Source organism: Gallus gallus, chromosome 2 (assembly GCF_016699485.2).
Source record: "Gallus gallus isolate bGalGal1 chromosome 2, bGalGal1.mat.broiler.GRCg7b, whole genome shotgun sequence".
NCBI lineage: Eukaryota > Metazoa > Chordata > Aves > Galliformes > Phasianidae > Gallus > Gallus gallus.
This window is the reverse complement of record NC_052533.1, coordinates 37,798,740-37,822,568: the sequence shown is the minus strand read 5'-3', so window position 1 is coordinate 37,822,568 and position 23,829 is coordinate 37,798,740. Positions and strand designations below refer to the sequence as shown.

The following is a 23,829-nucleotide window of genomic DNA, read 5'->3' as shown; positions in this document are numbered from 1 at the left end:
TGACTTGAAACTATTCTCAAAAATCATTTGTGTTGAAACAAATCAAGCATATATGAGACTGTTTGGGTACTATCAGAAAACCGCACGCACATAGTGAACGTAGGCACTGAAATTATGCTACAGACATCTTAAAACAGTAGATTACAACAGCTCAGGAGTGACAGAATGATGCGTAATAGATTATATGCTTCTCCTTGGAATACAAATTGGCAGTAAATGAGGGAATAGAGAGAGGGAGTCTCTCTCCCTTAACACAGAACCACTGAGTGAGAGGTAGCTGTATGGAGGGATGTTGGTCTATACTTGACTAATGCCAAGTGAATTTGTCCATTTCCATTCAAAACTCCTCCTGCTTTAGTTTCAGCTAAATGGTAGCTCAGAGAATCTGAGTGGGAACCAAACAAGTAAGTACTTCAGTCTAATCTTTATGCTATAGTGGAAGAAAGTAGTAAGAAAAAAACCTTCACCTTTCTGTTTCATAATTGTGACAAGTTATGTCCTTAATTTTATTACTTACAATAGAGGGCTATCAGGAACTGTAAAGGAGTTTAACTGCATTTGATAATTTGAAAACAGAAGGCAGAATAATTTTGATAGTAGTAATATGAAAGTAATTTTCTCACAGTTTTGGTCTGAACCTTTGGAGGAAGAGTAATAACTTCAGATAACTTATTGAAGTCATCCACTCAAACAGGAGAGTAGGTAATGTTCATTATTAGACCATTTGAATGAATTTAAAAGAAAAAAGAAAAAGCTCCTCTAATCTAGTTTAGGTGCTTTCTGTACTTGTCAGATCACATGCAGTGAATAAAAGTGCTTATTCTGGAAATTAATTATTGAGTAGAAACCTGACTGAATAGACCTAATTTGAAGACGAAGAAAAAGATGGAACCCTCGTAGCAGACTTTTGGGGTACTCTGTAAACAGTGAACATTTTTAGTCTCTTCATGTGTGAGCTCTTTTAAAGGTGCGTACTTCTTCTTTTAATATTTATTTCACTGCAACTCAAATATTATTATAACTTTAATTTTTGACACCAGAGGTAATTCCTCTGATATTTTTCCTTCTTTCATCTATAGCTGCTTAATGACTTACAGCATCCTGAATTTGCAGTAATATGTGGTGGAGACAACTGTACTGCGATGTGCTCTACAAGTGTAGATATTAAGTTAAGCTGGCAGTGCTATGATACGAGTTGTGGGTGATGTTGATCAGGGCATGTGTAGCTTTTAAACAAACGTGTTTTACTGTACTGTTGTCTCTCTGCAGTTGATCATACAGATGTTTATTTCATCTTATCCTGTTTGAACTCTGAATGCTGTGTGCAGAATAGCAAACGCTGGTTGGCAACGCAAGAAACTTTAGGAGTAATTTTCTATACCCAGGGAACTTACTGGGAGGGGTTGAAAGAAAATGTTGAAAATGTTACAGAAGCCCCTCATAGGCAGTGCAGGGGAAAAGCACAGGTATACATACAAGAATCAAGCAAACAATCTTAATGATAAATTACGTATTTGCTTTAAGATGCAGGTAAAGGAAGTTATCTGATCCTGTGTGATGTTGCCTTTCTTTATACATCAGTTTTCCCCAGCTTTTTCACATAATAGGAATTATGTCTTATGTCTGAACCACACTGTGTGCAACATCAGGAAATGTAGAACACTAAAAATAAAGTATGTTTGTCTCCATAGCACAGTGGAATGAAAACAGATGGTGGGCAGCACATATGGCTGCCAGCAGCTGGGAACACCCATTTACACACTTCTTGCAGCTTAAAACAAAACAAGCCAAAACAAAGGAACAACAAAAGGGGGGCGGGGGGGCAGAGATTGTGCTCAGCAGATACCAGGATCTGTCCTCTTACCTGTGTCCACACTCTTTACCTTCAGTTGCTTAAGCTAAAAATGAAAGTATGCTAACAGTAAAATTTGCATGCCTTCTTAGTATTTGTCAAAATTTAGCATTTATTAAATACAGACATTTATTTTGAATCTCCTGTTCCCACTGTGGGTTCAAACCTCTGGTTTGCTTCGATTATAAGCAATTTAAAAAGAAGAAGTCGTCGTCTTACTAGTTTGGTACAGCTTTTTCTCTGAAGTTACTGGTTTCAAGAGGCAAGGAGCTACTGGAGCAGAGTTTTGAAACCTCCCATCCCATAATATGGCACTTAGGAATGGTAAAGTAACGAGCCAAGGTCAAGCAGCTTCAAATATCTGTATTCCATGTGTATAGGTGTTGTGAAATATCTAAGAGTAGAAATGTGACTTCCTGTCTGAATAAGAGGACCATTTTGTTTGTTTGTTTCTTTTCCTTTGTTTAGATTTTTATGTTGATTCCTGCACTTTGCCTGTTTTATTTAAGTTTTGTAGTTAAGCCATTAGCTTCGTTTATTGGCCTACTTCAGATTCTGCAGCGCTGTCTTTTTGCTACACATTTTCTATCTAATTTAAAATACATTTTACTTTGCTTCTAATTTATATAGAGGATTGTCACAGAATATTTTATCAAACAGTTGCAAAAACTAAGTTCGTTTCTTCACTTTTATATTCTACAAGGAAACAAAAGGGATAAAAATACTCAAACTCAGCAAAAAAAACCCAGCAATAGTCATTAAAATTGATGATACCCATAAACCAACAAAAATGGCAGGGCTTAATAACAGTTAATGAGGAAAAATAATTTAACGGACTACTCATAAGCTAGTGACCCTTCTCACTGAGACATTTTCCCATTTGCTCATTTATATTTAGGGTACTGAGAAGAGTGCTCAAAATAGGGACAGTATTTCTGAGAAGCAGTAGAAGATTTAAGGTGTATCCATTTTTGTAATGCCTTTTATTTTTATTACTCTAAGCTGTAGAAATCATTTTAAAATGAACAACAGACTCCTCCTGCTTGATGTAGATTAATTCCTTTCTTTATTCCGGAAAATGTTTTGTGAGTTGCTTTTGGGGGGGGGGGGGGGGGGGGGGGGGGGAGGGGGAAGTGTTTAGAAAGTATTTAGTGACCTATTGTAACAAACATCTTTAAAGAGACCACTATTTTTAATGTGCATTAGATTTCAGTGTGACTGAGTGCTGGCATAGGCTGGAAGGACTGGGTCCTTGGCTATCCAGTGATATCCATCTGAATATCTTATACAAGAAGGGAAGACTGTACTACCGTGTGTATATATATGTACATATATATGGGTAGGTTGGTGACGCACTGGAACAGGTTGCCCAAGGAGGCTGTGGATGCCCCATCCCTGGAGGCATTCATGGCCGGGCTGGATGTGGCTCTGGGCAGCCTGGTCTGGTGGTTGGCGGCCCTGCACATAGCAGGGGAGTTGAAACTCGATGATCATTGTGGTCCTTTTCAACTCAGGCCATTCTGTGATTCTATGATTCTATATTGAGTGTAGTATTTCAAAGCGTGTTCTTGTTAATTTGTTCCTTTTACTGCACAATCCTGTGTGCTATTTCATATCTTTAGAATTGTGGTAATGTAATGTACATCTCCTGTGTCCTTGCAGCCCCAGGGGAACATACTTTCCCCTCCAGACGATCGGCTAACAGCTTAATTGCCACAATCAGGAGGAAATAGCAGACTTGTTTCAGATACACACTTCAGATAACAATATACAGACTCCCTTGTGCAACAGTTACAAGGAAAGCAGCAGATGTAAGAAAATGAAGACACCCAAGAACAGTGTTTAAGCAATATCTTAGTAAGGTAGGTGGAACAGTTGATAGCAGGCTCTTAGAGCTGACGGAAAGAGCAGCAAAGTACAGAATGGAAAGAGGTTGCAACCTCTTCCCTCTGCATTACCCTTGTGTCAGAAAACTGTTTCTGATTCAGGTGGCTTTTTTTGTTCTGTTGTTAAAGTAAGGAGCTCCTGCCGAAGTATACTTATGGTTTCCGTTTGCAAAGATGGTTTCAAAGGAGATGGGCAAAAGAAAAATATTGAAATAACAAACTGGAATTCCACAAAAACCCTGCAGTGGATATAGCAGTACCAACAGGAAGCATCGGGGGCTGTGATTTAAGTTTCATACCTGAGGACAGAAAAATGTAAGATTGCGTTAATGCTGAGAAACAAATGCCAAATCTGCATTATTTGATGTTTTGCTTAACAAGCAAAGTCAGTTGTTTCAATTTTTATAAAGCAAATCATTCGAGAAAGAATTGAAATGGAGCCCTATGAATGCAAATTGATTAATTAATTTTTTGCTCAGTTGTCAGAACTAAGCATGAACTTCCTTCATAAGAAGCCGTCTCAGCCCCTGACAATATTATTACTGATACCAGTTATTTCTTTCGCTCAAAGTCAATATTTGTGGTGGTTTTCTTCTTTTAGGGGAGGAGAGGGGGCAAGAATTTTTTGTTTTACTACAAATCCATTTTTTAACAAGGGTGAAAACCCAGAGTTTGCATTCAGTGAAAAGGACACTGCCGTTTTATTTGGTTCTACACCAACTAGCTATATTCTGCAACTTTATAGTTTTGTCACCAGCAACTCATACCTGTACGTTAGTTTATTGCTGAAGGTGGATTACTGGATGAACAATATGAAGAAATGGGCATTCATTCAGTCCCAGTGTATAAACTTCAGAAGAGGCAGGAAGATCTGCGTGCATTTCTGGCTCACACAGTCAAAATTCATGATAGGAAACAGGCGCTGAAGAGAAACCAGCACTTGCCAGACTACATGTGCTTTTATAAAACTTGGTATTTTATTGCATTTACTTCACATACTGTACTCATTACCAGTCTTGTGAGGAAATTCAGCCCTTTGTCAATATTCAGTGAAAAAGACGAAGTCCATCTGCCAACAGAGCGTGGAGGGAATGTGTACGAGTGAAATAGTAATGCAAAGATTGGGTATGTGGAAAGGAAAGAATCTGATTTATTTTTAAAGAGCAGAATTACTGGTAGATGATGAATTCAGTGGAAGTCAGCTAGAACCTGTTGTACACCAAGAACTGAACATCCATAACTAGAGAACATTTGACTTAAAAGGTTGTATGGAAGAGGCGCTCCAGTAACACAGTGTTACTTGTCAGTCAAGCAGGTGTCACTACTAACAGTACTGATCAATGGATTTTGTATTTAATGCATATTAGAATGGGAAAAACAGCTCTGTGACACAGGATTCGTTACATTAGTAGTACGATGGACTGACTTTACAGTGTAGTCATCTTTTGGACTATCTTAGATTTAGCCAAATACTTCTGTTAGCCTTTCTACAGTTTCAGATGTTCCTTCATCAACGTGTGATATCAATTACCTCCCGTGTCATCCCTTCCTGTTTTCTTCACTATTAAAAATCCTTCTGAATTTCCCTTCTAAATCAGAGGGTTTCATCCTTGAAAGCAGCTTCTACAACAGAGATCAAGGCAACTTTCAGTGAGTCACAAGGTAAGGTACAGGATGTTTAGATGCCAGCACCATGTTCTGTCTTCCTCTTGTTTCCCCTCTGTATCACAGGCTGATACCCCCAGCCCCATAATGCGTCTGTGCATTCTTCAGCTCAGTGGGGCAGCTGTTTATTCTGTCATGGGCAATGGGAGAAAGCAAGCCATGAGGATAAGAGTAACACAGTCTGAGTGAGTTTTCTTCAATGTCTCCCTCTGAATGTGTGAACCCTTGTGGCTGGAGGTTGTCCAGCTTTTTTGTCTGCAGCACCTCTGCACCCACAGAATATTCACAGCAGAACAACTGAATCCTCAGCCAGTATCATTCTAATATCACCCTCAGTAACTGCCCTTCACTCTCTTATTCTCCCGTGTTCCTAGTATTGTTGCTGCTACCAGCAGCTCAACTAACATCAGAAATCCGAGAGGTAAGGGAGGTGGTGTAAGGGGTCCACCAGGCAGGGGAAGGAGAAGCAGCTGTCCTTCTAAGGGAAGGCTGTTAAGATCAGCAAGGTAAGAACCTTATGTTTTAGCATGTTTATGTATTTAATTCAAAATGGCAGTGAGATTCTCAACAATTAAAACAGCAGATTGTATGGGGAATATTATTCTTGGCATCTCACAGGAAAAATTGCAGGAAGGACAGCTGTAGAAATTGCAAAAGAAACCTAAAGAACCAAATGAAGGATTAAATGTTGTTTAGTTGCTATGCTATGGATTTCTGTTGTAAGGATATTAATGTTGTTAAATTCCAATTTAACTCTGTAGGATGAAACAAGCACATAAGGAATTGGGAAGAATATTTTTTTGCTCTTTTGAAAGATTAACTACTGCTTTCTATAATCTGCAAAGACTTGCAGGAGGGAAAATGCAAAGCACAGCATCCAACATATTAACATGCTAATTTAGAGGGAATGTAAAAAGTAGTTTCACTTGCTTGCATCTTCATGTTGCTCTCTTACAGAACCTGTTAAGCAAGGCCTGGCCCTGGCACAGTTAGCAACCCTGGGGGGAACCTACCTTAGCAATTGCATGGCAGCCCCTCATGAACAGTGTGGGACTAATACAGATCAAGGGCAGGATGACAGATACTGCGATCATCCTGCTTATGAAATGCAACATTTAATAAGCAATCATAAAGTAGCAGGGAAGATTTAAACAGAAGTTGGAGAGAGGCTTGGGAGTGCTGTGTTTTGCATGTGTGCTCTGTGGGAGTGTGTTTATCCTAATGGGAGGCTTGGGAGTGCTGCGTGCTGTGCCATGCCATACAGCCACTTGGCTTTGCGGCTGAAAGCAGCCGTGCTGGTTTGGTGAAGCAGCTGAGAGCTAAAGTATGTGCCTTGTGTTCTGTTTGATTGCTGTAGCTTGTGCTGCATTCTCGTGGGGTGGTTAACATGCCAGCCTCTAATGCTTGTAACTGTACTCTGCCTTTACGGTGTTCCGAGAGCTGATGCTGTAACTGCTATACTGTGCTTCACCATGATATATATATATATATATATATATCGTTATTTCAGGGAACAGTTGTTCCGACTAGAAATATGAAAAAAATGTTTTATGTTCTATTTTGAGCATTTAATATCCCCAAGAACAATACCTCTAAATAATCTCTCGAACTTTAGCTGCTCTGTGGCTTCAAGTGATTTCACTGTCCTTTTCAGTCCTTATGTGAGGGCACTCCTCCAGCATCACTGCTTACGTCCCAGAGAGCTCAGTTCAGAGCATTTTGAGAGGAGTGATCAGAAATAATAAGTGGGAAAACAAACAAAATGCAACAGACCTGAGGAGTTCACGTGCATGTCTTTGGAACGAACAAATACCTTTTCAAGAAACTAAGGGCAAGATGTTCTTCCTTGAGCTTCCAAGAGCTTCTTTGCTTTCCCGTTCTGATTCACAAGGAGGAGATGATCTCGACAGAAAAAATATGGTCTTTGGTAGAGTATATGGTACGTCTCTAAAAGTACAGTACACAGGGAAGCTGTAAGAACATCTGTGCCTTTGTGTAAAGAGCTAACGTTTTACAACTTGCTACAAGATAAGTAGGATTCTGACACTCAGCATCAAATATGTTAGAAACGACACTGATGCATAAATTGCATTTTCCAACTTTGGAAGAGATGCTAAAGGAAGGAAAATGTTGAATGAGCAGAAGTTGATACTGTGTCGGAAATTTATGGATAGTATGTCTTACCTTTTCATGAAAATCTGACATTCATAGCATTTACTACCTTGAAATAAAACGACGTGAGCAGCAACAGCCAATTGTAAAAGAAACCCCACTGCTTCCAGATAAATTTAAAGAGCTACTCCCACTCTTCAAAGGTTTTCTGACATAAAAGGCTCCAGCAGAAGAACATATGTGGGATAACAAAGCTCAGTAGAAACCAACTATCTGAAAAAGAAGGTGAGTCGCTATTAGAATTCTATAGCAGAATGGTAACAATTTTGGCATGGGTTTACTATGACACACAATACAAGGAAAAAAAAGATTTTTCTTGTTGTATAAGAACACAGTATATCACAAGGTAGATCTTTGCTAAATTAGTTTTAAAATAATGTGAAGTATGGTTCTTGTAAAGCAGTAGAAATGCTGGCTTTTTTCATACTTTGTTTTACGCTTACTGTCAAATCTTACAGCAGTTTTTACAGGTTCTTTCCTCAAAGCTTGCAAGAAATGTAGGAATATTCTGAAAGCACTGCATCAGTGAAAAACTATTTTTCTTCACTGCATTATAAGTTAAATGCACGGTAGATTTCGAAAGGAAATGTGTAAAGTGAGGGCTACTGCTTACCATTATTCTTTAAGTTAATGAAAACGGATATAATCGAGTTACTTGTATCACGTAGATTAGTAAGTTTCTATGAGAACCTCAAATGAATTCAATCAGTATTTATGCACGTATATTCAAAGTCACTTAAGATTGTTTTCTTTCCTCTCATAGGGACAGCTGGGAATCCTGCATCTAAGAAATGCTGCAATCAGGATCCAGCTTTTATAGGCTCTCGGAAAAGGAGAGATGCTCTGGTATCCACCTTGGGCTGAGACTGAGATTCCCAAATTCTAACATGTGTTGAAGCAAAGCTGTGTGTAGATAATTCCTGAGTAGCCAAGCAGATTGTCCTGGCTGATACTGAAAGCTGTTGGTACAGCAACTTCTACTACTGCTCCCTACAGTGACTGCAGTGGGTAGTGAGCAAGATGGATTTGGGAACCACCAAGCTGGATGTGTTTATTCAACTGCTGACTGAGGTAATGTGTTCTTACTTTAGTTGAAGAAGAACAAGAGAACACTAATGAGCATGGAGAATATACAGAAGTTAATGAAAGCAACATAAATAGGTGGTGGAAAAAGATAAGCCCTGTTAGCTGGGTGAAAAGGGAACTAGAGACCATGGCCTGAGCATACAAAATGTATTTGGTGTTTTTTTTCCCCTGTTTTCCTGACAAATACAGCAAGAACTAAATGCTGAGGAGAAAAAGCACCATAGAAACAAATAGCTAGGGACATCTTTGCTTAATATGAACTTCCAGTGGAAACTGAAAAGTGGAGCAGCTAGCATTAACCATTTTTTAACACAGCTATTCAAATCTTGTTGAATTACACAACTTGTATTGAAATAAATAGGAACTGCTGGTCCTGAGTTTTATTACAAATTAGGCCACTTGAGAAATAGTTGCATAACTGGTCTGAAATAAGTAATTGCTGTAAGTCTGTAAGTTTAGATGTTGCTGAAGTTTAAGCGGGTGGCTTAGTCTTCAGTACTTTTTTGCTTTATTATTATTCAAGTATGCATCAAATTTCTGTAATCACTTTCTCAAGGAGCCTTAGAATTGTCTACTGACACAAGTGATCTGAAACAATACATTTGAGTAAGTGGGAAGCACACCATTAGCACATCCCTTGGTCCGTAGCTTACAAAACAGTAGTTCAAACTTTAGGACATCTAGTACCAAAACAAAAACATCGTGATCTAGCGGCTGAATCAGTATAAACTCAAGCTGCCAATACAACATTGTTCAAATGGGTTGGTCATTAATTTGTGGGACAGGTAACTTCAAGCTGTCCGGCTTTCTGTGGTTCTGCTGTTGTGTGCCTGACTCGACCTTTCCTAGTTTGCCCAGATTTCTTTTTAATAGCTCATTTTTGTCATTCCCACTTTCTATGCTCAGATATATTGTTTAAGTTTTCAGATTCCCTATCCTCATTCCTTTTTTCATTGGATACTCACAGAACATTCACTCAACAGATTTTATCTTTGTCACAGATCCTGACCTATCCAAATGCTCAGAAACTTGTGACCACCTCCTTTTTGTTGTTGTTTTTAATCGTCTTTTTTTTCCTTTGGCCTCTGTATGAGCTACATGGCTGCAGTTGCCACATCTTTATGACGTGCTCTGTCTCTGTGGCTCTAAACAGAGGCTGTACCATCTGCCTCCTTCTGGTCTGGCCTGATACTTTCCTCTCTTTGGAACTGCCCAACTCAATTTTGAAGAAGGAAATGCAAATGACTTGGACATCAATTCTGGTCAAAAACTGGTGGTAAACTAAAGCCATGTGTGAAAAGTTGGCATTTCTCTTTTCCCCAACTAATTGTTAATCATGTGACAAATTGGAGATGGTGTATCAGAGGGGATAGGATTTTAGCTCAGGAGAGTGAAGCTCTGTCTCTAGACATTTCCCATAACAGTGAGATTTTCTGTCAGCTACAGCAGCCATCACTTCTCTCTCCACAAATTCAGTATGCCCACGCATGCCTTCTATAGTAGCAACTCTGTCACCTTCTTGTCATCCTAAGAATGAGCAGACTTGACTCTATCAGCAAGCAGCCTTGATAGCCTATCTGGATACACTGTGCATTTTTTCTGGCTGGAAGGCTAGCAAATCACTTTTTATGGGAACTTTGGAGTGGCAAGGATAGTCTTTTGGGGCATATTTTCTTGCCCAAAGAGTATTGGGTGAACTGCTAGGAACAAAAACTATATGCCTTAGCCAAAAGAAGAAATTGCTCTTCAGAGGATTGGATACATGGGGACAGGAAGAAAGAGAGAGAGATGTGTTTATCACAGAGAAAAGCTACCCAATTGAGGAAAGTCTAGCATGCTTCACTGTTTACCATGAGCTCAGGGGACCAGAGATCTTCTGAAGTGTGTATCATCTCCAGAATTTCACTGGATGCTTGCGTTCTCCAAACAATCTCCAATCTAACAAGCAATGCTATCATGCAGTTGGTGATACCCAGCCTCCAAATAATTGCAGAAGTCTGCTTCTCAGCTAAGTAACACTACTCATGTCTGTTTCTACACTTCGTATGTTCAGAAGAGATCTCTGTCCTCTGTTCTGTTTCTTTCTATTGTCATTGCCCCCCAAGAATAGCTTAAGACCAAATTAATGGTAAGGAGGCTAAATGGACTTTGATACTAATGCATTTCTAGTCACAGATAAATATTAAATGTTAAGAAGTCACATGAGCTTGCTATCCTGCAGCAGGGAAGATGATGTGGCCCAGAAGAAAGTCAGGTGGGTCAGTGCAGTCATCCAAGCTGTGTGGTGGGGAAATCCAGGCGTGATGCCCTGGGATCCCTACTTCTAACACTGAAGCACTTCTGCTACCTCACGTGGGCCTTCTGCTAGGTCCAAAAATGCCAGACCTCATCAGCAGTGCTCACAGCCTTCCCCTCCAGGAAGTTTTCCACACCATGACAAAGGTGCATTAGTTAAAAGGTCAGTTATAGGGAAGTAACCAGAAGGTAAATAAGTGTTTAAACAGTCCAAACTCTGTGCAGATTTGGCCCCGAAGTGGCACATTGGTCTTGGAAGATGAAGATGAAAATGGCAACCTCAACTAAGTTTATATTGTTAGATGATCAAGCAACAGGTAGATCTTTCTTAACTGTCACAGAACTATGACCTGAAATTCAGTTAGAGCCAAGTATGAGTATGTTGATTACTATCATAGGGCACTGCCACAATCCTACTCCAACAGTTGATCACTTATTTAGCAAATGTTAATGAATCACAATGATATTTTAAAATGCTGTGGAATATGGAAATTTTATTGCAAATGTTAATATTTGAAATTATAATATTTACTATTATAACTATATACAAAGCAAAATGTATAGTTTCATCAATGTCAACTTGCTGACATAAGTTTTTAGAACAACACTACAAATTACACTTTTTTTGTGTGTAGTATGCAGAAAACAGCTGTGATCACTTGTATACTCACATACAACCACTTACCTAAATGTTCTCAGAGTGGGTAAGTGTACGTAGTTTCACAAACAGGCAAGTTTTATGCCCTTTAAGTCTTGTGCCAAAAAAGCTGCAGAGAAATAGAAGCTTTTATTAAACACTAAGTATATTTTAATAGAAGCAGCAAATGGTTTGTAATAGAAATATTTATAGATCATACACATGGCTGTCTTACAGCTAAAATAATTACTGCAGTTTAGACTTCAGTAGAAAGAATGGAAATTTGGGAAGGGAGAAATCTGTGCATTAGGTCATTATACACAAGGTAATGTTTCAATAAATACTTTGCTTACTAAAAACAAATACTGAAGCTAGTAGTAAAACTGGTTTAAGTTGACACTTGTTACAAAAATCTGTAGGGTAACTTGTATTCATACTGTAGTCTCCACTGGAAAGATGAGCAAGTCTCTGATGAATAGAAAGAGGAATTTTCTGTTTATCATCTTAAGGGGATTATTAATTTAAAAGGGCACTCAGTATGTGTGAAGTATTTCACAGAAACTTACAGGACATGATTGGGGTAGGGAGCATCCAACAAAGAAAACCCACTGCTTTTGGAATGTTACGGTGCTTAAATTCAACTCATGCTTACATTTAATTCTATGTTTTAGCAAAAATCACTTGAAACATAATGAACTGTCTTACTTTACATCTGAATTCCATGGAGGCAGCTCCTTGTTGTTTCTTAAGAGCACCGTCACACAGTCCTACATGGCTAAGAATGCCTCCACAAAACATACATGCAGATTCTGGATAAATCAACTATAAACAATAAGCCAAAGACGTGCTGATGTACGTCCACAGTCATACAGGTATCACAGTATATGATGAGAATTAAATGAAAAGCAACTTGGACAAAATAATTTCAAATATGACTGCAGGTAATGCTTGGAGAAACTTCAGCCATTCTATCCTTTATCTATGCCAGCATGGCACATAGTCAGACGTGTTCAGTCTATGCACTTTCATAAAACCTACTGCCAAGAAGAAAGGAATTCCCTCTGTCTTTCTGCAGTGCATCTAGAACTGACTGTCTTCAAGATAGATTGCTATCTACTACTTGGCTCAAGATAAATGAGTGCAAAAAAAAAAAAAAAAAATCCACTTGCCAGGCTAAGAACAGTCTATTTACTAAACAGCTGAAGCTAATGAGAACATAGAACAAGTCACGAGCCTTCATGTACTATTTCTGCTCTGTGTGTTAGTGGCTCTCCACCAATGCAAAAAGCTTGGAGCAGATATACATGCTGTTTTCTCTGGTCCCTCTGATATTCGCTTGTAGCTGCCCTTGTTCATTATACGTAATTCATTTTTACCTGACCCTACATACAAATTCAAGAGTTAGAAAAAGAATAATTCTTATCAGCAAATGCCAGTTTCTTCTTCTGGAAAAAAAAAAAAAAAACAAAACAAAAAACCGTTCTTTCTTATCTTGCCCAAAGTAAGGAAGCTGCAGCCTACAGCTCCAAGGTTCATGCAGCTACAGTAAAACTGGGCTGGAGTAGATCACTTAACGTCCATTGGAGGCATATGCTATTATTTTCTGTAACCCCTGTGCAGCATTTAGATTAGTTTAACACTTTTAGACACTGTGAGTGAAATTGTGCTAAATAAACAAGATTTACGAGAAGTTCTTCTCATCCTTCCCTTGAGGTATATTGGAACATTACAGCTGCCTCTTCAGAGGGAGCTGTGTGGTTTCCAATCTTTTCACTACTTTGGAAAAACATTTTGTAAAAGGAAAGCCTTTGAATTTTTACTATTAGGTTTAATTTTTTTATCCTTTAGATACCGGCTTGTCTACTAACTCTGATGCAGTCTCACTGTGAATCCCTCCTTTTGTGATTTTTGCTTTGAAACGTTTTTTAAGCTTGTCAAATTAGATTTTGGGGGAGATTTTTCACTCAGAGGGCGGTGAGGCCCTGGCACAGCTGCCCAGAGAAGCTGTGGTGCCCCATCCCTGGAGGTGATCAAGGCCAGGTTGGATGGGCCCTGGGCAGCCTGAGCTGGTGGGTGGCAGCCCTGCTCACGGCAAATACACGAGAATGAGATGATGTGACCTTAGGGTGAGGCAGTGTTACACTGGCCAGAGGAAGAAGTTGACACAGCAAAAGCAACCATAACAACAGGAAAGTGAAAGTTACAAGAGGTGAATGCCTCGGGCTGATGACTGCGGCCTAGAAGAGCACGGTGGTTTAAAAACACCCGCATGGGTGAGCAGTACTCGGGGCATCGATGCCAGCCCTCACCGTTCTACCCGAGGGCGTTCAGCCCCCGCCGCTGAGGCACGGCCCTATCCCGGCCTCTCGCCCCACCGCGGCCGCTACGCCGCCCCTCCCTCGCGGCCCGCGGCAGCGCCCCCTGGCGGCGGCCCGCCTTCCTCCCTGTTGCCACCCGCAGTGACGTCTCACGCGGCCGCAGCGGCTCCCTCTCGCCTTTCCCATTGGCCGGCGGCACCTCGGCCGCCCCGCCTCCCGCGCGTGATTGGCAGGTGGGCGCGGGGACGCGGCCCAGGCCGGCGGCGTCGGGAGGTGGCGACGGCGATGCGGGCCGGGGGCCGCGCACTCATTGTCTGAGCGCGGGGCTCGGCCCCGGCGGCGCGGGGAGGGGAGGAGTCGGAGAAGCGGCCCCGGCAGCGGCACGGGGCGGAAAGAGGAGGGGAAGGAGGGCTGGACGGCTGGACGGGCGGCGTGCGCGTGCGCGTGCGGGGAGCGCGCGGGCACGCGCAGGCGGGTGCGCGCGGGAGTGAAGGCGGGGGAGGGGAGCGGGGCGATTTTGCGCTCAGTCCGCGCTCCGGGGCCTTTGTGGCTGCGGGGCCTCGCCTGGGGCGAGGCGAGCGGCGGCGCTTCGCCGCGGGGAGCGGCCGTCCTTTTAAACTAGCAGTACCGCAGGCTCGGCCGGGCCCGCCCGCTGCCTGCCGGCCTCCAGCGGGAGCGCGAGCGGCGGACGGGCGCTTTGTGTGGGCCCCGCTCCGCCGCGCTCCCCGCTCCCTCGTTGTTTTGCTTCGCCTGGGCCGCGCTCCCGGCATGAAGTAGGAGCGGGCCGCGGCGGGAGGCGCTGAGGGGTCGAGGCGAAGCGCGAAGGGCGCGCGGGGAGGCGCGGGGTCGGGGCCGGCCCTCTCGGCTGCCTCCGTGCGCCATCGCCTCGGCTGAGGAGAAACGGGAGGAAAATGGCAAAGTCCGGAGGAGGAGGCGGCGGCGGCGGTGGTGGCGGCGGCGGTGGTGGCAGCGGGGGACTGACCTGGGTGGTAAGTTGTGGGGTTGGCGCTTCGGTGCCGTTGTTTGTGGGTTTGCGTTTGTTTTTGTCTTTTTGCGTCCCCTGTGTGTGTGTTTGTGTGTGCGTGCGTGGAAAGCGGGGCTGGCATTTAAACAGGAACTGCCCGGGTAGTGCGGGCAGAGGCAGAAGCAGCCCGGGCCGGGGGGCGGCAGCGCTCAGCCCAGAGCGGAACGATGTCTTTGTGGGTACCGAAGCCACCGTCCCAACTGCTTTCCCCATCGTCTGGGATGGTGAAAGCTGAAGCTTGTAAGTTACAGAGATGAGGAACGAGGGGGAGGCCTGGAGACGTGTGCTTGCTGATCCCTCTTGAAGTTCAACTTTGTTGTCTTCCAAAAGTTACGACTCTATAACGGGGCCAAGAAGGTGGGTTTTCGGGTTTTTTTTTTGTTTTTCTTTTTACCCTTTTCCGATGGCTTTTCGTGGATTGAACAGAGTAAGGTTTGTGAGGGTGCAGATGGTTCATCAATCCTAGACTCAGTTATCATCTCGAGAAGTTCTGAAGTCTTTGGAGAGCGTTGCTCTTGATGTATGGTGCAGAGGAGCTCTGTCGTGGTCTGTAGTAACTGAGGACGCTCTCCCCTTCTGGGAAGACCTCAGGAAGGAGGAGCAAAGATGACCTGAAGGGATCTTATTCATCCGGTCAGTAACTTCCCTGTCAATGTGGAGTTCAAACCAGGATGCCTTATTTAATGTTTAAAAAGATGGTCCATCTTGATAGATGGTGAGGTGCCTGCATCTTTAATCAGACATGTATGCTTTACTGAGTTAGGAGCTTTAAACTCTCTTGGTTAACAGGATAATAACAAACTAGTTTTTCTGTTGTGTTTTCCTGTATCTTTGAGCTGCTGGGAAAGAACATGAACAGCACTACTGAGATGAAAAAAATCCCATGTATTCTGATGGGCTCTAATCTGCCCGTCTGCAGCTCTAATTACTGCATTTAATGCTAATTCTTTTTCATTATAAAAGCTGGTGGTATGAAAAGGTATATAAAAATGTACAAGTTTCTGGGTGTGTCACTTGAAATTAGGCAGTTTAGATATGGGAACAGCCTAAGCAAAGAGGCTGAAGTTATTCTACTTTCCATTCTGCAATACCGTGATCTTTATCAACTGCTGTCTTGTGTAGCTCTTCAGAATTAAGATTTTTTTTATGGCATAGGTTGGACCAAGTAATTGAAAGTTTCACAGCTCATAGAAAACTGCAGAATGAAGTGTGAAAATCACTGAGTAGGCATTTTTAATGAAACATGTTCCTAAACCTAATGAGGATGAAAGTATGGCGAGTCAACAGTTTCCTACAACTGGAAGTGATCAGTTTTCCTTCTCTAAGAGCAGCGAAGACTTAAGTGCTTTTGTTATATCAAAGTAGTGGCAAAGAAATACATAGATTTCAGTTGAAACCCTGTGTTGACCCTTCAGAAAACAGTAGGACTTTTCCTTTCTCTCATGCACATTTTAAGTGCTGCAGATAAGGCCCTCGAGTCAGTTCCTAAAGCCAGACCTGCTCGCTGTCATCTGCAGGACACTGGGATACAGAAGAGCAATGTTGTTGTGGCACTGGAGTTGAATGGGGCAGTGATTAGCAGTTGGCTTAGTGTGCAGGGAAAAAATGAGGCAGGTTCCAGTTCATGAATAGATGTGATATGCTGGCACTGAGGGTGAGGTGTACAGAGTTAGGGACAGTTTGGGACAGTTTCAACCTTCTGATTTTAATCTGCTTGCCCGATGTCTTGCCACTTCTTACTACTGTGGTGAAACCACTGGGATGCTTATTTTCTGAGTAATATGTTTCTATTGTTAGTGATTTCTTTTTAAGACCAGGTGAGTTAAACAATTGAACTGTAGCAGAAATAAATCTAGCTCTGAAGAGGGGGAACATGTTTAAAAATTGACATGATGTTTATGTTTCAAAGTAGCAAGTCTCATATGGGTAATCTGGTTCTCACATCTTTAAAAAGTTGTCTGTATGATTTCAGCTATAGTTGTTGTGGTTTAAACAGTATTCGTGTTCTTAGCTTCTACTCTTCAGGTAAGAATCATATGCAATTAGGAAAGAGGGTGTTCTTTAAGTTACAGTCCCAGGTGTTATCTACTTGTAGAAGCAAGATGAATTGCATGGCCATGGCAACGCATAGCAAGTGGTCCAGTATATAGCTACTTAGTAGCTAACCTTAGCTTAGTAACAACTCTTTGAGAAATGTAACTAGCAGTGAGCCGGTAAACTGGGACAAGAATGGGCTACAGGGACACAGGACAATGTATCCATTCAAAGGATGGGCTACAGGGACACAGGACGGTGTATCCATTCAATGTGTTTGTTAGGAAAATGGTGTATCATTATACAACTGAAAATGACCCCGGGTAGTCTCAGATTTATGAGTTGTACCAGCTGGTTTTTGAGGAGCTTCTTAGTCTTTCTGCTAACTTGTTGGAGTCAACTTGCAGCTCTTCACTGTTGTGGTAGCTCTGTAATAGTTGGCAGAAGGTGGAGTTTTCACCAGCAGATTTGTAGTAATTATTCTTTGTGGATGATTTCTAAAGGTGACTCAGAAACATGTTGTGAGTTAGTTACAAATGCGTGGATTTGTAAATAGAGTTGCTGGTGGTAAAACATAGTGGCATTTTTTAATGCTAGAAAAGCTTGCTTTTTAAGTAAGACATTGTTATTAATGTTTATAAATATGTAAAGGCTGAGTGTCAGGAGAATGGAGCCAGCTCTTTTCAGTGCCATCCAATGGTAGGACAAGGGGCAACGGGTACAAGCTGGAGCATAGGAGGTTCCACATAAATGTGAAAAAAGCTTCTTCACAGTAAGGGTAACAAACACTGGAAGAGGCTGTGCAGGGAGGCTGTGGGGTCTCCTTCTCTGGAGACATTCAAAACCTGCCTGGATGCGTTCCTGCTGACCTGATCCGGGTGTTCCTGCTCCTGCAGGGGGATTGGACTAGATGATCTTTTCACATTCTGTGATTCTGTGATCTTCAACCTTTCTGTGTGTTTAGAAACTGATGAAAATGAGCTGTCATAATGGTACAATAACAGTATTTGTTAAAATATGTCCTGCATAGTGAAAGTGAAATCACCTCAAGTACAAACACACACCTGTGAGGTGTTGCTCTGATACAGCGGTAGTGCGCGCAAAGCTATTGAAGTGGTTTTAAACAAGCAAAATAGTTATTTGTGGGAATGTTTTCAAGGCTCTCTCCTCAACTCCGAGAGCTTCATGAGCCTTATAAAGGAGAAGTGAAACTCCTGAATGTAGCTGAAGACTTCAAACATACCGCTTCCATTTACCAGTCCTTTGTGAAGGTGATAGTTCTCATTTTCAGGAAACACGAGCTTGAAATGAATGTGTACTGAGCATTAATGTGAATTTTATTTTTCCAAAATAGTTTATATCGCAGGTCTGCATGCTCCTCGAATAGAGTGGAATGGGAATGATATATACACCAGTTTGGTTTAGACCAGTTTGTACTTGGTTTGGGTAAATACCTGAGCTGTATATCGCTAAGTGAAAAGATACACGTTTTTAAATAATCTAAGTTGAGCTATTTGCACTTCTCAGCAGTTTCAGAGTTATGTTGGAAATAAATTCTGGTCTACTGCAACTTGTCTATAACCAAAGAGAATATGTATGTAACAGGATAGGGCAGTAGATTCCAGTAAACAAAAATGAGCAAACAACAAAACAACACCAATTTTCTGTTGAAGGGACCTTATCTCTCTTCAATCTCTTCATTTGAAAACAAATTCTCTGAACTGTACTAAGTGAATGGCTGATAGTAGTGTGTATATTTTCCAGGGGAAAAAATGGTTAGATAGGGGATTGTTTTGGTGGGAGAAGGTGTGCATGCAAACATATGCCCCTTGTTAATGTTCTGTCTGTCTACGCTGTGTGTGTTTTGTGAAATTTTCAAGCTAACAATGGTGTATTAAATAGGATGGATAAAGTCACCTTTTGAATAACAGACCATAATAGTATTCTAAGGTAGGCAGTTTAGATTTGCAAAAAAAAAAAAAAAAAAACAGTTTTAATTTTCCAGAAATAGACTTTTTCCTCATGTGTGAACTGTGTGTCCACTTGCTAAAGCCATCTTCAAATACACATTTATATTTCAGTTGACTTAAGTAAATGGGAATCGTATAGCTGATGGATATGAGAGATTCTGTTCATAGAAATGCTTTTTTTAGCGTTGAACTTACTGATGATGTTGGTCAGGAGGGACAGGGGAATCCCCTATCACTTCAATTGTGCTATCTGGAGATGAGTGCCACTGCTAGGAGTAAGAGTCACTTTACTTAGTGAAGTGTAAGGCTATACAATAATAGCACTTTCTGTCCTAAGATTTCTGTCATAGGTTTTGCTTTGGGAAGGTAACAAAATCAAAGAAACAGCAACAACAACAACAACAACAACAAACCAAAAAAACACTACCAAAAGTGATGTGGATTATATAGAGAGATCTTGGAAATGAAAACTGGTGCAGAAAACTCAATTTTTCTCATTGGATAATTTAAAATATTAAATCTGTTGGAATGTTACCCACAGACAATGCTGTTCTGCTCCATATGGGTGTTTTGAGAGTTTTCAAGAGCTAATTGACCAAAAATATGTACCTGTAAATGTGGTTGACTGTTTGAAGAATCCTCTGATGAAAATTGTGTGTTTGGAGACTTTGCAGTGTCCTCTCAATACGTGTAGCAAAACTGAAGTATTTTGGAAGAAAGTATTTTAGTGCTCATATCCCAGATTTGAATGAAGTGAATTTTAGGTCAAGGTACATAAAGTGATTTTGCGAAACTTCTAAAAGAAATACTAACTTTTAACATATAATTCAAAATTAAGCAACTGATGAAAGTGCTCATATGAACATGACAGAGCAATTGCTCAGAAGTAAAGTGATAGACTTGCTCTTTGTGTTGCTGTTTGACTCCCTTGTACCTGAGGGTCAGATCTGCTGGTTTTAAAGCTTCGGTGTGATCATAAATACTTTTACTTCTATGGAATGAGTCCTTCTAAAATTACCTTCTGAAGCGCACGTTATTAAACTTCTCTGCTATCGGTTCATCTGGTTTCATTTAATAAAGCTATTGTAAAATACTGTTTGCGTCTTAATGCACTTCCAATTTACATATGAGTACACTTCACCACTGAGAGCGAATTAAAGCACTACTTTTAATTTTTTTTTTATTTTGTTTAAGTGATAAATGTGGGTATTTGTTAGAGTATGCTCCTAAGTAATTGATTTTCTTTTTAAGCAAGCAAGAAAGAGTGTTAGCACAGCTAGTGTAAAGGCTGCCTGAGTTAGGAGGTGTTTGAAAGGTTTATGATAAGATTCAAAAGAGGACTCAATTGTATAATCTACTATATATGTTTTTTCCCTCTGGTTTGTGAGGTAGAATGTGAATGAGGTACTAAGCTGGCCTTAAGAGAGACTGATTTCTGGCACTTTTTTTGAGAATGAGTGGGCATGGCTACGCTGAGGCTTCGCGTTCCTTATCTAAGACACTGAACAATTGTGAGAAGAACAGATGTATGAAAAACTGCACAAATGTCTGCCTTAGTGAGGTGCCAAAAACTCACGGCAACTTTCTTTGTGAGGGAATCTTCGGAGTCAGCAACAAACAGTATTTTTTGTTATGACAGAGTCACAGGAGATGTAAAACAAGATAACACTGGAAAAGTGTTTTTCCTTTAAATCAAAAGAATCCAAAATAAAGTAGAAAAAAATATCAAGCTTTTCCAACACGCTAACTTGATTTGTAATGTTTCTGTAGGAGCAGCTATAATTTGGAGTCAGCTCCTAAACAGAGGATCTTCACCTATGAGAAACTGGGAGTCTGAGCTGCACTGAAGATGCTGGCAAGCCGTAGAGTCTAGAATACTTTTCAGAGCACTCGAACTGGTGATTTGTACCAGCGATTCCATTACTTCAGAATAAGCTGACAGGCTAACGCCTCCAAATTTGATGTTTGCGGGGCTTACTCAAGCCTTGTAGCACAAGGGCATCTAGGTGAGAACTCTGTCTCAGTGGAACAATGTGCAACACAAGTACAGATGAGAAATTTAGAATGAGCTTGATAGCAATTCAGTTATGCAAAGCAATAAGGTGTGTCTTGCTGCACAAGTTGGTGGTACTGAGCTGTGTTTGGGAGAGAGGAAGTTCATTAGAAAAAGTCTTAAGCCATGGGACTTGTGAGGAGTTTGCCACAGCTTTGTGCACGCGTTTGTTTTCTTGATTTGTCTTACGATTTGAAGTGAGTGTACAGCCTAACTGGTGTAGTAAAGCAATAAAAAGGGCAACAATATAGGACAGGCTGAGTTATAAGGAAGCGTTACTAGGTGCCAGGAAAGTTCTTATATCAGTACCTCTTTTTTATTTCTTGGCTAGTGATGGAAATATGTTTAAATTAGCTGATGGAACAGTGGACCAAACAGGATTCTGAACCATGCACTATTCAGGTCTTTTCTGGGAAGCAGCAGTACTGAAAAAATAGTTCTCTCTCTACTTGCATTAAACCAGCTTAGAAACGCGTGTGCTAAATTTTAAGGACATAGTCCCTCCTAATGGAATGAGCCTTCTCTGTGTTGAATTGAACTAATGGAGCCTTGTTGATGTCAGCAATCAAGATTTTAGTGAGCACGCAGGGTCGAGCTTGTGTGCATGGTTCTTGCAACTTCCAAAATTAGTTTACAAGTAAACTGTAGTTAACTTACCAAAGTTAACTGCACTAGAAGGAATTGCTTTTTTTTTCTTTCTTAAAGTTTGAAGGGATTTTAGTGTGCTGCTTTACAGCGGAAGGTACAGTTACTTCATTCATTGGTTCCAAGCATGGCAATTCAGAGAATCTGTAGGAACACAGTCGTGTCTAAAAATAATTACTTCATGTTAAACTTTTTCTTCCTTGAGAGTCAGGACCAGCGTTTTTTTCCTTCCTTGGCTCTGATTTTTACTTGAAAAACCAGATTCTTACAAGATTAATATATTAGCAAAACATCTGTAGATTTAATATTTTTAGATCCTATGTGGACAGTGTCAATGTTTAGTATTGGAATAGAGCTTGTCTAGGGGAAAATTTCACATCTCTCTAAAAAATAGTAAAATTTAGTTAAATTGTCATTGCACTTTGGTAGATGTTAGACTCTTGCTTTTTAAGAGATGGGTATTAAAGATTAGGATCTGAATGTACTTGTGCCAAATAGAACAGAACTGTTGCTGTAGTAACTTAGAAATGCAGTCATAGTTAAAACAATACACGTACTTTACTGGTCAGAAGTAATTATAGTGAGCGTTTTTCTTTCTTTCTTTCTTTTTCACAGAAGTGCTCTTTCACTTCTCAGCTTTTGTGACAAAATCCTTTGATTTTCCTTAAAATCTGGTGTACTACTATACTGGACTTTAGAAATGCTAAAATAGCAATAATTATACTTTCATTTAGTCTAGCTGTTTAATGGGAGGAGGAAGCTATATAATTCTAAGAATGCAGTTTCATGTTGCAGCTAAACAATCAAATGATACCCTCTGAAAAGCACGTTTTCTTTTCTCCTTTTATCTTATCCTCCCATTCTTATCACTGTGCACTTTTCCTTGTATCAGTACTTGTCTGCTGGACCATTTTCCTGAGCAAGTTTGCAGGAGAATCAGACAACTGCTTGCTTCTAGTGGATGAAAAATGGGAAGGGGGGAGATTCTGTTTGCTCCTTGAGCTGGTTTGTTATTAGGCCAGTTTTGGTTCCACTATATGAAGAAAGAAGAGAGAAGAAAGGAAGGAGTTATCGTTTTTGGCAACAGTTAACTGTTGTCTTTTCTGTAACAGGGAAATCTGTTACAAGTTATTCTGTAAATGAATTATTATGACAAACATTGATGTAATGTGGTGCTTTCAGAGTAAAGAGCAAATTGTGAGGAGGAGGATGTATAATAAATAAATTAGGAATTCAAAGTAAACAAGATTGTTAGTAGGCTAGAGTGAGAGTAGCTCTGGATAAGGTTAATGGGTGCTTTTTCCTGAGTTACCTTTGGGGAGGATGCGATAGAGAAATTTGGTTAATCCAGTTAATAGTATGCCATGTTTTATGCAGATTTGCTCTGGTAACAGCAAACTGTTACTTCTGTGTTTTCATCTTGGGAGGAGAGCCAGAGCATTTGTTAAACACAGCAGGGGAGTGGTTTCTTTTGAAACTCACTGCCTTTGTTTTCATGGTGGGAGGTTCTCTCAGTCAGAATTTTCTTTTGGAAAGTTGCTAAATGTTTAGGTACCAATGTATTAATCACGGAATTTTCTAAGTCAAGAAGAGGCCATTAAAGTCTAGTATGTAACACGACACTACATTCAAGTGTATGTTATCCATAGAGCTACCTAGTGATTACCATATTGCACTTATAACTTTTTTTGAGGTATAGCATATATATATATATATATAGCTTTAGAAGAACTGGTTTTTTTTTTGTTTGTTTTTCGTTATTTTTTTATGTTGCTTTTTTTTTTCCCAACTGTAAGTGGCAGAAGATCTACATCCCTGAATTGCATTGCTTAATTAACCTCCCTAGGTTTTACAGCTTAATTACACTCAAAATTTACTGTCTTGTCCCATTAATTCTCCCCTTTAAGGGAATGTGGGACACATGCCATGTACTTTTGTAAAGTGTTATGTCCCAAGGCTGCATTTCCTTTACAGGGCAACAATCCTTGCTAGTGCATGTGGTTGTTCTAGGAGGCTAAAGACAAATAGGCAAAACCCAGGTGGAGATACATTCACATAGTGGTGTTTCTTTTTTGTTCATCTCTATTAGTCTAGATCAAGTGTCCTTTTTTTGCCACTTAGTTTAAAAAAAGAAAGAAAGAAAAGAAGGAAGGAAGAATATTTGAAACACTTGGTCTCAGTTGAAGCAGAAG

General features: G+C 40.6%; 1 protein-coding gene and 1 long non-coding RNA gene across 7 annotated transcripts in view; one reads left to right on the top strand and one right to left on the bottom strand.

The window, feature by feature from the left end:
- Positions 1-5,069: 5,069 nt before the first annotated feature.
- Positions 5,070-14,006, bottom strand: LOC121109994. 2 transcript variants are annotated; one of them, XR_005857779.2, is made up of 3 exons: positions 13,903-14,006; positions 11,642-11,723; positions 5,070-7,788 (listed from the first exon to the last, which is right to left on the bottom strand). It is a non-coding gene; the product is annotated as an uncharacterized LOC121109994 (long non-coding RNA). The 2 variants fall into 2 exon arrangements; XR_005857778.2 differs by having other exon boundaries at positions 11,642-14,006.
- A 364-nt stretch (positions 14,007-14,370) lies between these two features.
- Positions 14,371-23,829, top strand: part of TOP2B (topoisomerase (DNA) II beta) — a 61,762-nt gene continuing 52,303 nt past the window's right edge. For 2 of the 5 annotated variants that reach the window (XM_015281302.4, XM_015281301.4), the window contains exon 1: positions 14,371-14,900. In XM_015281302.4, the coding sequence (XP_015136788.2) occupies positions 14,823-14,900 (78 nt within the window). In that variant the 5' untranslated portion in view covers positions 14,371-14,822. 5 annotated transcript variants of the gene reach the window in all.